At 57.1% G+C, this 12,226-nt stretch overlaps 1 protein-coding gene across 1 annotated transcript in view; it reads left to right on the top strand.

Annotated features, from left to right (window-relative positions):
• GLI2 (GLI family zinc finger 2) overlaps positions 1 to 12,226 on the top strand; it is a 242,552-nt gene that overhangs the window by 209,904 nt on the left and 20,422 nt on the right. The window contains exons 6-8 of the mRNA XM_059166612.1: positions 9,101 to 9,302; positions 10,496 to 10,709; positions 11,991 to 12,113. Coding sequence (XP_059022595.1) covers positions 9,101 to 9,302; positions 10,496 to 10,709; positions 11,991 to 12,113 — 539 coding nt within the window. The remainder of the gene's footprint in view (positions 1 to 9,100; positions 9,303 to 10,495; positions 10,710 to 11,990; positions 12,114 to 12,226) is intronic.

Genomic DNA, 12,226 nt, shown 5'->3' with positions numbered 1-12,226 from the left:
GCAGGCTACAAGCAGGGCCCATTGACAGGCAGGAGATCCAGTGGTATGGGTAGATAAAGTTCTTCTTACCCATAATATACCAAGGCTTCCCCTCCCAACAAATAATATCCTAATTTCACAGGGGTGCCCATGGCCCCCTGACCATGAGCCCCTGGGGTCGGCGTGGAGCCCCCGACTTGGAGGAGAGGGGCTGGGAAAGGCTAAGTGCCCGCCTCCCCCAGTCAGTGCCACTCCACCTGCTGTTGCTGGAGCCTGGCCCAGAGATACCCAGGGATCCAGGCCAGGCCATGGAACTAGGATCCCAGCAGGGGCAGGCAGGCAGCTTCGGCTGATTTATCCCCCTCCAGCCACACCCCCCAGGAAGGCTTTCCCACTCCACAATGGTAAGGAGCACCCAGGCCTGAGGTAGGATGGGCTCCAGAGGGAAGTCCTGGTCTCTGTCAGGCTACATGGCTCAGGGTGCGCCCCTGTACCCCTCAGCCTCCTCCTGGCCCCCAGGACTTCCTGTCCACCTCGTGCCCTGCAGCTCTACCTTATTGGCTGGGGCAGAGCCAAGCCTCCCCCCACTTCCTCAGGCCTGAATAAGATTTTACTTTCTCTGGGACATCTCCCCAGATGCCCTCTCCCTCTCCTGCCCTCTGGATCCTTTTTGTCTCTGTCTGCCCTTTTCACCCTACACCTGCAAGAGCCACCTTGGTTGGTTCCTGAACCCCCTTGAGTCTTCCCTTCCTCTGTCTACTAGGGAAGAGCACTGGGGTCCTCCCCACACTGCTCTCATCCCTTGTCACCCTCGTCATGCCCCAGGGAGTGCCATCAGAATCCGATCCCCGGGTCTGTCCCGCCCCTGTGCCTTCCCCAGGATAGAGTTCAGTCCGGGACTACGCACAAGTGTGGAGTGTGAGGTAAGGCCTGGCTCCCAGAGCACACACACACACACACACCTACACCTTCGTCCTCTCAAGGGCCCTCTGCTGCTCCCCAAAGGGAGTTGGGTGGGCTGTCGGTGGCTGCTGAAGTTGTGTGTATGCACCACTTACCCAAATTAGGACCCCGACAACAGGTTCACTATAGTGCTCAAACAGCCACGTCCAAATGTCCCATCCTCCCATGCAGGGCCTGCCTCCCAAGGCCTCCGGGTGGCTGGCACCAGGCCAGTGGGGCAGTGGGCAGACACAGAGAAACTGTGGCCCAGGGATCTGGTCAGGCAGGTGTCCCCAGAGGGCAGACATGAGCACGTGCTGTGTGCCGATGTGAGAACCGTCTCTACCTGGTGCCTTTCCATGCATTCTCTTTTCTGACTCCCCTCAGCCACCTTCTGAGCCTGGAATTCCAATCTCTACTTTGAGATGAGCAAACTTGGGGGGGGTGGGTGGCAAGTGAGTTGCCCAGGCTGTGAGTTGGGGTTTCAACGCAGCACCAGATTCTGACACCCTAAGAGCTGGGCCAGAGCAGGATGCCCGGAGGGGTGGCCGTGGGAAGGGAGTTTGGGTAGCGAGCCGCAGGCACATCTAGGCCAACACTGCCCCTGCATGCGTCCCCACTATGGGAGCTAGCCCAGGGTGGCGGGGGCGCTAGATGTCAGGACAGCGATTCCCAGCCCCGTGTGCCGGTTGAACTTGACACGCTGTTAAGTAAGATTGTGTGTGCGCGCTTGGCTCATTGCCCGGTGCACAGTGGCCGCTCAGTCAGTACTTGTTCTAATCTCTTTCCTCGAGGAGACTTTTCCCTCTTCCGCATCTTCCCCTCCAGCGGGACTTTTGTCTCCGTCCACCCCATTCTTAGCCCAGGGCCACAACTCCTCCTGGTCACCACCCCATGCCTCCCATCAGTCCCAGCCCCCAGCCTGCCACATCAGGCTTGTCAACCTTCCCGGCCACCCTGTGATTTGTCACTGTCCCTGCACCGCCATTCAGCTCAGGCTCCCTTAGCCCCCCACACTGCTCAGCAGGGGTCTTGCATCCCCTCCACCATTCTGCACCCCCTGTGACTTCCACCACCCTCAGGGCAAGATTCAGTCTTCATAACCTGGCTTGGGGGGCCTTCCCCTCTAGCCTCATCTCGCCCGCCTTGCATACCGCCTCCCATCGCCTTGCTTCATCTGCAGCCACCCGGACAACGACCGGGCACCTTCTGCGTGCAAAAGCGCTCCCTCCAGCCTAGCCCAGCTCCGCGCTGCACCCAAACCCAGCCCCAGGTCAACCGCATCAGCTCTGCTCACACTCCGGCCTTTCCCTCCCACTGGGTGCTGTTAACAAAGCAGGTAGCCCTCCACGTCCTGGAGCTTGGCTGCCCAGGAGCAGGCCTCCGTGTTTGCAGAGTGGCTGAGTGAGCGAGTCAGTGAGTGGCAGTTACCAAAAACCCCAGGATGGAAAAATGCACACTGATTGGGGAAGCCGCTTTGCTGGGGCAAGCGGCTGCCGGCTTGCAGGGAGCAGGGGAGTCGGCTGGGAACACGGCCGCTTTGTTCTCGGGGGCACTCGGCATTTGGCAGCCTCTGGGGCTGAGCCAGAGCAGCGGGAGATGAGCTCACCAGTGGGCGTGAGAGCGTCCAGCTCACGTCGGACTCATCACACCCACCCACGATCCTTTCTCCACCTCTCCTGCTGGGAACATGATCGGCTCCGGGGTGCAGAGGCAAGCATCCATCTCGGGCCCAAGAAGGCAGATCCATGTCACAGGCTGAGGGATGGGGTGGGGCTGGGGGATTTTTCTGAACCCCTGAAGGATCTTAGGAATGGATGATTCTTTTCTTTGGGTCCCAGTCACTTACAATCCAAGCAAATCCGGAGGAGTCCAACATGATCTCCTGTGTGTGTCATTACTTAATACAGTTTTTCTTTTCAAACCGGTTCGAACTACACCAGGAACCTTTGCTTTCACTTTTCAAAATAGTTGAGGTATTTCTGTTTGCCTCTGATGCCCACGAGGATGTGGGGTTCAAGTGCCTCCTTCACGTGCCCCCAGGTCTGCCATCGGGCTATCCCCAGCCTCTCCCTTCCTATAAACTGGGGAGCAGGAAGAACCTACCAGCTCTGGGGCTTTCTGCTCATCCCAGCTGCATGGGTCTGGGGACAGACCTTCCTGTCAAGATTCTGTTTGCTCCAGCTCACCCAGAGAAACTTGTGCAGACTCAGAGACCACTTGTGGAAGGGTCCTGAGTCTCTCCAAGGACATGTGTGTTCACCTTAGGAAGCCTCCCATAAACATGGTTATGACATGTAAGCTCTGTGTAGGGGCAGGGGGCCCCAGAGCTTGTGGGAAGTTGAGGAGACTAGTCCTTCCCTCTCTCCGTGTTTCTCTCTCTTCCTCCCTCCCTCATTCATTCTGAGGGTATTTCTTGAGCATGCCCTATGTCCCGGGCATGGTTCAGGGTGTGAGGGACACCAATGTTCCCCTTTGCAGGACAAAGAATATCCATCCCCAGGCCATCCTACTTACCCCGGCCTCCTTTCTCAGCCCCTTCCCTTCACATTCTAAGAGGAGAGAACTTTCCAGAGGCTTTTTGAATGTCAAGCTGGGGTGTGGAGGCCAGATCTGCCAGACTGCATGGGCGACCTGCAGAGAAGGTGCAGAAAAGCCACCTAGGTCTGACCCACCAGGGCAGGTGTCCCCAGCCCCCTCGCAAACCGCCACCAATACCATTTTCACCTGAGCCAAGTGCCATCGGCATGATTCTTTATTTAATGGTGTATTTTTAATACACTCGCCTTTGGGGGTTCAATAAATAGATCTTAAAGTAGAATTGGTATTTTTTTCTCATATGGGAAGCCTGGTCATATCTGAGCAAGATGTCTGCATCCCTGTCCCCATCAGGCCTAAAATCACCCTGTCCGGGTCAAGTACACATCCTATGTTGAGGAAAACCCCGTGGGAGTGGGGGAAAGGCAGGGGGTGCAGAGAGGCCTCTGATGGGGCTCTTGCTGGAGTACAGATCCAAGCCCTGCCCTCCTCCCTGGCCACAAGGTCAGGCCATGGGCAGGCCCCAGGGCATTTCCCATGTCCCTCCCTCGCTGGGGGCTCCCCAGCCTCCTGGGGGTCGATGAAGGCCCATTGCCTCCTGTTTTTAAAGGAGGCTGATTGATAGCAGGAAGAGCGAGAAGTGATGCTGCTTGGGGAGGTAATGGATAACCGGTCAGAGAGTCCAAGGCTATCACTCTGCCTCCTGGTTCTCTGGAGGGCGGGGAATTCACTGGCTGTCACCAGGGCCTTCAAATGGAATCTTGTTGTTTTATGCTGTTGAATATTGGTGATTTAACGGCAGAATGGGAGCCGCCACGGCCACACCCCCTCTTCCTCCCACCACATTGAGAAGATTGAAATGTTTCCGATTGAAATGTTGTCTGTTTACAGCCCATATTTCCTCTGAGCTGTATATTTTATTGTCATATTGACACTAATTTGACTTGGATGTCACCTCCGTTCCGACGCCCGTTCTTTATGCTGCCTGCGGGTCCAAGGGGGTTTTCAGAAACCAATTACATTGATCACACCACAGAGAGGCAGGAGGAGCTGCTGGCGGGTCTGTCAGAGGCCCCAGTTGGCAGGGAGTCCGTGCCCAGCCTGCCCAGGAGGGAGACTGAGGCAGAGGAGACCAGGCCATGGGGCCAGGAGAGTCAGGCCCAGGCTGAATGGTATATATGGCTGGTCTGATGAGCCTGCACACACAGTCCTGAGACCAGGAGGCCCTGAGCCCAAAGTTTCTTTGTCTGTATCACAGAACTAGGAAAGGGGCAGCCTCTGGGCTCCAACACCTAGGTGTCCTCATTTCCCCCATAAGAAGGGGTGAAGGGGCTACAGACAGCTAAGTGTGGGCCAGGTTAAGGTCCTCCAGCTGGGTTTCTTTAGAGCACTTTTTCAGTGAGTCCAGGAGATGGTGGCTGGGGCAGGGCTGGGCAGGAATGCTCCAGAAGCCGTGAGGATTCAGAGCCCCGCAAACCAGGCCACAAGGCTGGGTCTTGCTATCCCCAGGGGAGGCATGTCCCAGTCCAATGCTCAGGACAGCAGCTGGCCCAGAGAAGGCTCCTGGGATGCAGCTCTCTCTGCATGCTCCTGACTGGAGCCATGCCTTCCCTGTCCAGGACCTGTGGAGACGGGTCCCTGCAGCCATCCTGCTGCCCTCAGCCCAGGCTCCCAGGTCCTCAAGATGTCCACCAGCCTGGAACAACCCTGAGGTGAGTCCTGTGGGCTCATTTTCCAGGTGAGGAACCAGCTCAGGGAGGTCCAGCAGCTCTCCGAAAGCCACCCAAGTCAGAGCAGTCAAGCAGGGCCAGAATGTGGCCTGCCAGGGTCCAAGGCCGGTTCTCAAATCTCGCGCCCTTCCTGACTGCCCCCAGAAAAGCAGCAATATCCCTGAGCCCTCTGGACTTACCTGAGGCAAGCGCAGGCACCCAGTGAACGCTCCTAGCACGCCGGCTACTTACTGTTCTCATTCCCCGGGATGGTGAGCTTCACAGGGGGCCAGGGCTGAGGGGCTTCCTGCTTGCAGCTTCCGAATGACCAGTCCCGTGCCTGGCATGTTGTCAACACCGACAGGGGGGCTGAGGGGAAAAGGAACTAACACACAGACGAGCAGAGAAAAGACCCAGTAGATGAAGCAGGGTCCAGATGTCAATGGTAATGGGAGCAGGTCGTAGCGGGTGGCGGCTGTCCCGGTGAGGGCCGGCTGGTGTCCGGTCACCCGGCGGCTGACAGAAATCAGCAAAGACTCACCCACAGATGAATGGACGTCGCGGCTCTGCCAGTCCCCGGTCATAAATCACCGGAGAAGCCACAGGAAATGAGTGCCAGGATTTTCTTTCTATTTAGTAATTTATCAAGGGAAGAGGTGCATTAATAAACATATTTCCCTTGAGGGGTGGGAATAACAGAGATGAATATCACTGTCAGATTTGGCCTGTTTCCTCTTGTTAGGGGCGCAGGAGAGGGTGGGAATCCAAATATTAGCAACAAAATCTTTTTTTAAAAAAATGTATCACACAGACGAGTATATTTCTTCCTTTATATGGTGTTAGATCTTCCCTCCCACCTCATATTTCTCCGTTTGCCGCTCGGTCCGTAAGTAATAGGAATCTTTGGGAAGATTTTACTTTTGCATCTTTGATTTTCCTTCCAAGTGAGGACTGACAAGGAGTGAACTCAGGAAATAAGAACAAAGAAGCCTAACGGAGCCCTAGTGAATGGGCCGATGAGTGAGTGCTTTAGGGACGACAGGCGTGCTGCTCTGTGGCCCAGCTGTGTTTTCCAGACGTGCTGTCCCTTACTGCAACATTAACGTTAGATTCACCCTGCCCCTCGAAACCCCCTCCTAGCCCCCGAAGAAGCTACGTGAACTTGCAGTTTCATTTTAGAAAATCAACTCGCATTTCATTTTAGAAAATCAACTCGCATTTCATTTTAGGAAACCTCCCCTGGGTTTTAGGCACTCCCGTGCTCTCCAGGTGTCCTCACAGTAATCCAGGGGGCCAAGCTGCATTGCCCCCATTGTACAAATGGGCAAAGAGAGGCTCGGGAGGCTGAGTCATGGGCTCCAAGGCAAATGCTAACTGTTGGACTCCGAGTGGCGGCTAGCGCCACTGTGTATCCCCACATGGGGTGTGTGTATGTGTGTGTGTCCAGCCCAGCCCCAACCCCTCCAGGACACCCTTCCCCACAAAATGCCTCTCCTCCCCATCCTGGGCAGAGATGGTGTGCTGAGTGGTCGGTCCGGCAGCCAACGGCCTGACCTCCAGTCCACTTCTGTACTTTCCCTGGCTGTGCGGCCTCGAGAAAGCCTCTTGTTTTGTCATTCGCAAAATGAAAGTAAAAACAGCCCCATCTTTCTAGGGCAGTTTCATCAGAGATTAAACAAGTTAATACATTTGAGTGCTTAGAACAGTATCTAGCGCCTTCCAGGCGGTCTGGAAATATTGACTCTCTGTGGCTGTGAGTCTGTGCTCCCTCACCGCAGCGTGCCTGTGCCGGCAGCTCAGCCGTCACCACCTCACACTTGGGCTCACCGCCGAGCCTGCTGTCTGTGCGTGCTCATAGCCCTGAAGGGGAAGGGACCCAAGTCTCTCCTTTGTGAAGGTAGGAGAGCCAGAAGCAATCAGAAAATCACAGCAGCAGATGCAGGCTTGCTGACAGGAACACCTGTTTGGATTGATGGGGTGGGGGGGCCAGGGACGGTGGTATGGGGAACGCTTCCCAACCAGAGGATGTCAGGATGCTTTCCCAGGGAAAGCGGTAATCCACTGAGATCTGAGCACAGAGAAGAGGGAGGAGCACTTTGGGCAGAGGAATATGCATGTGCAAAAGCCCTGTGCAGGAAAGCAGGTGACCCGAGGTGTGGGGCGTGGGTGGGGGCAGGGCTGGAAGGTGGTGGGAGCAGAGCCTGGGGCATGGGCAAGTTGAAGCTGGAGAGGTAGGCAGGGGGCACCCATAGGGCTGCCAAGAAGCCACCCTAAGGATTTGGGCCCTTTTCCTAATAGCACTGGGGAGCTCTGGAGAAATGGGGGCAGGGGGGCACAAGGACAGGATTTGATTTATACATTAAAGAGCTCTCAAGCTGCAGGGAGTAATGTACCATCACACAGCAATTAGCTAAGAGCTCCATGATGACCAGGGTTAGTGGTGGGCTAGAGGGAGCCAAGGGAGAATGGGAGAAGAGGGACCTGTGGGCGGCTTTGGGGGCAGACCCAGTCATGAAGGAGGTGAGGATGGGGAGCATCAGGCCAACTCCTGGGTTCCCTGGTTCCTGCTCCATTGCTGTGTAGTGGTGGGTGGCCACTGAGCTCAGCCCTGCAGGATATCCATAGCGACCTGGAGCTGCCTTTCAGACCGATTTTGGGGCCTCATCTGTTCTTTGCACAGCCTTGGAGGGTGTTTCTCCAGTGGCCCAGGAGGAAAGGGGCTTCCTGAGTTTGCCAGCCAACGGCAAGGGGCTAGGGGAGCACCGGGCATGAGGTGCCCAGGCTAGGGCGCTCTGCACTCAGAGGCTGAATATGCCGAGCCTTCTCGGGGGCTGCCCGGCACTGGGGATGAGGGTTCAGAGATCCACAGGCCATCAGCCCTGCCCTCGGTGCCCCCAGAGCTGTGGGTACAAGGCACTGACACACCAACTCTGCAACCAGGGTAACCTGCCACCTTCCTGGAGGAGGGGGACCTGTGGGGTCCAAGCTGTTCTGAGCAAACAGAAGGGAAGAAGGTGGGCATCGCAAGCCCAGGACCAACCAAGCCCTGGCAGCCACTAGAGCTGCATACAAGCAACGCCTCCAGCCCAAAGGGGGCACAGAAAGGTGCTCACATCCATCGCCTACTCTCGTCCTCACCACAGCCCTGGAGGTCCGAACGAGGAGACCCTCTCACAGAGAAGAAACCAGGGCCTAGGGAGGGTCTGGACAGAGCAGAAACTGGCACATGGGAGTCGCCCTGTTATGCGGTCAGACCATTTCTAGGCCACTGTTTGTCCAGAGGAAAGACCCAGAACCTTGACTGGGGGCAAGGACTGTACACAGGCACAGTCCAGAGCCATGGCAGGACAGTGTGACCCCAGGGTAAAGGGAGCCAGTCAGGGGCAGCCTGTCCTCCCTTCCCGTAGTTCTTGAGGGGTGAAGGGTGAGAGCCTCTGCAGGGAATGGGAGTGCCTGTGCATCCCGAGTATTAAAGATGACAGGTTCCGGAAGCCTCAGGTGACTGCAGAAGCCAGGATTGGGGCTGCCCTCGGGGTGGGTCAGGAAGGGCGCCAGCCATGTCGTTTCTTGACCTGGTGCTAGTTTCATGGGTGGGTTTGCTTCGCGAGAGGCCACCAAGCTGTTCGACACTGAACCCAACCCTGTTCTCCGCAAAACTGGGAGTAAAGGCGTTAATTTATGTCCAGCGAGGGCATTCTGTCACCCAAGCCCTGACCTGTGCTTCTCCCAACCTCCCCACACCGCATGCGGATCAGTCCCATCCTGCAGAGAAGCAAACAGTTGGGAGACAGGCTTGGTCCCTTGCCCAGGAGCCCCATAGGTTCTTATTAGGGGTCCTCAAAGGCTCTTCCTGTCGTCCCCTACTTCCCAGTCGCCCCCCCCATTCCGTCCCTGTACAAGCGGGTGACGCCTGGGGTTCGCTGTCCCCACAGTGTCGCGTTTCTCCAGCCCGCGGGTGACGCCGCGCCTGAGCCGCAAGCGGGCGCTGTCCATCTCCCCGCTCTCTGATGCCAGCCTGGACCTGCAGCGGATGATCCGGACCTCCCCCAACTCGCTGGTGGCCTACATCAACAACTCCCGGAGCAGCTCTGCAGCCAGCGGCTCCTACGGGCACCTGTCGGCAGGCACCCTCAGGTGGGCCCCAGGGCCAGCGTGGCTGAGAACTGGGAGGCGGGTGGGGGGTGCATGGGCGGGGCCGGCATGAGCGGGGCCACGCTGGGAAGGCCACGCCTTCATCCCCCAGGAGAAAGACAGTACTCCTTGCATTTATGAATAAGCGCCCTTGAACCAGTTCAGGAATTCAGAACCACTAATGAGGATGTTGAAATGTGCCAGATGTTTGAGCCTGGGTCCATATGCTCATTCGGCCCCCAAACGCACTTTCTAGTGTGAAAAGTGACGTTTCCTGGGCCTAGCATGGAAGATTCCATCATGGAATCAAAGGTGACTTCCTCAGTATCTCAGTAGGTATCATGGGGAAGCCACGGCTGTTGGCCAGCACTGGGGACCCCGCAAGGTGTGACACTGTTTCGGCTCCCGCCAGGTCTCTGGGCTGGCAGCAGGCCTCCCACCATGGTCACAGCACGGCACACCAAAACCTCTGGGACACCATTCACCCTTGGGTCCCCACCCCCACCCCCACCATGCAGCCAAGGCTGTTTTAGGACTCAGACCCTACCACTTTGACTGAACTCATGTCAAGGAGGCTCATTCACATGGCCATTGGCAGGAGCCTTATTTCTCGTACTGATGTCCTTTCCCTAATGCTATTTGAGCATCTTCTCACCGTGGCAGCTGGCTCCTCTCTCCCACCCCCGGAGTAAGCAATGAAGGAGAAAGCAAGGAGGAAGCCACAAGCCACCCGTCATGTATGGCTTAGGGCCGGAGGTCACCATTATCCCTTAGTCTCCTGTTCTGGAGTGAATGGCCCCTAGGCAGATGACAAGGAGGGTCTAGAAGTGCAGTAGAAGTGAAAGGAGAGAGGGGACCATGTGTCCTTTCCTGGACAAGGGGGCATCAGGACGAACCTCAGCGGCCCAATGGTGTTCGGAGAGTCCCCGATGATGATGCAGGAGTGTATCCCAGGTGTCAGAGCAGGGAAAGACCGGGATGCAGGGAGGAGATGGAGCCTGGCCCCTCCAGGGGCCAGCCTGCTGGAGTGAACCCTGCATCATGGGGCAGGGCCCAGGGGTGAGTGCAGAAGGGGAGGTCTGAGATGGCAGGCAATGGGGAGCCACTGCTGGCTCTTGAGCAAGGTAGAGCTGTGCTGGCAGTGAGACGAGCCACACTCCCTGCCCAGGCCCTGATTTGTCTGCTCTTCTTTGCAGCCCTGCTTTTACTTTTCCCCATCCCATCAACCCAGTGGCCTACCAGCAGATCCTGAGCCAGCAGAGGGGCCTGGGATCTGCCTTCGGACACACTCCACCCTTGATCCAGCCCTCGCCCACCTTCCTGGCCCAGCAGCCCATGCCCCTCACCTCTATCAACGCCACGCCCACCCAGCTCAGCAGCAGCAGCAACTGTCTGAGCAATGCCACCCAGGTAGATGGGTATAGGGGGCACAGGGTGGGCCGCCGGGCTCCTGGGACCCTATGAGGGATGATGGTTGCCCTCTCACACACTGGGAGCTGGTGGAAGGGCTCTGGGCACCGGTCTGGCTGGTGGGATGTCTGCTGGGCAGAGGCCATGGGATCCAAAGGACTGAACACGGGGTCAGGAGACCTGCACTAGCTCCTAACACCCTCCCTTTTCCTTGGCAAGTACTCGGTCAGTAAGTTCAACAGTCACCGGTCTAATCAACTTAATGTATAGTCAGAGAAAGGCTGGGAGTCAGAGCCTGGCAGGGAGAGTACTCTGTACATTTTAGTCTTTGAGCTTAAGTTTACAAAAAACCATCTTATTTGCCCTTTCCTGCAAGCCTTTGATGGGGTGGGGCATGCTGGTATGGTTCCTGACACACAGTAGGTAGTATTTGGTGGGGAGAAGCCCCATTTTGCAGACGAGGAAATGGAATTATAGAGACAGTGTTGGAGAATGGAGAGGCATAGGCTTTGGGATCAGCTCCACTGTGTTTTGGACCCTGACCCGCCGAAAGCTCTTCCAGCCTGGGCTGATGAATGTGCCGAGCAGGGCCTGCCACATAACTGGCACCTCTAAGCCTACGTGACCCTATGGGCTCAGAGCCCCGTGTGGACCCAGTTCCGGTTAGAACTCACGATGACAGTTCTTGAGGTGGAGCAACTGCCCAGGCCAGCCACCTGGCAGGCCACAGCACAGACGTGACCATGTTCTGGGAGGAAGGCAAGAAGAACCCCTTTTCCAAGACGCCCTCCATCTCCACCCCAGGGCTCTAGGTGGCCGCGTAGCACCTGCCCCCAGACAGAAGCTGGTAGCTCTTGTCACCACCCACCCTGGTTGCTCTATCTAGCCCCCTTCTCCTGAGGAATTAGACCCTTCTTTCTTGCTCCCTGGGCTGACCCAGCCCTGTTCTCCCCAGCCCCCGAGCTTCCCCTGCTCTCATGCTTCAGAGGGCTGAACGGTTGAGACTGTTGGAACAGGGGTGATCTGCATGCCCAGCATCTCCCAGAGAGAGAGTATCTTTTCCATTCCCATGGAAGTGGGGGGTTGGAAGGCCGAGCTCTGGGCTCTCCCCAGCTGTGCTCCTGGCCAAACCACCAAATGGGGAGCCAGCTTCTGAATCCTCCAACACCAGTGTTGGCCCAGTCCACGTGGGGAGGATCCCAGAGGTAAAGCCCAAACAGAAGTTGGGGTGTCCTCGTTGGGGGCTCCTGTGTGACGGGCTCTCCTGCACTCCTCCCTCAGAACAAGCCGAGCAGCGAGTCGGCTGTGAGCAGCACGGTCAACCCCATCGTCATTCATAAGCGCAGCAAGGTCAAGACAGAGGCCGAGGGCCTGCGGCCAGCCTCCCCACTGACCCTGACGCAGGTAACCGGCTGGTTGTCCTGGCTGCCCTCTCGTGGGGTCAGGCGACCCGGGACCTCAGCCCTGGTGGCGAATGGATGAATGGACCGCTGTCTGCATGAATGAGTGAACCAGAG

The sequence above is a fragment of the Mustela lutreola genome, chromosome 3 (assembly GCF_030435805.1).
Source record: "Mustela lutreola isolate mMusLut2 chromosome 3, mMusLut2.pri, whole genome shotgun sequence".
NCBI classification, from domain to species: Eukaryota; Metazoa; Chordata; class Mammalia; order Carnivora; family Mustelidae; genus Mustela; species Mustela lutreola.
The sequence above is the reverse complement of the archived record's forward strand: the minus strand, read 5'-3'. Positions and strand labels throughout refer to the sequence as shown.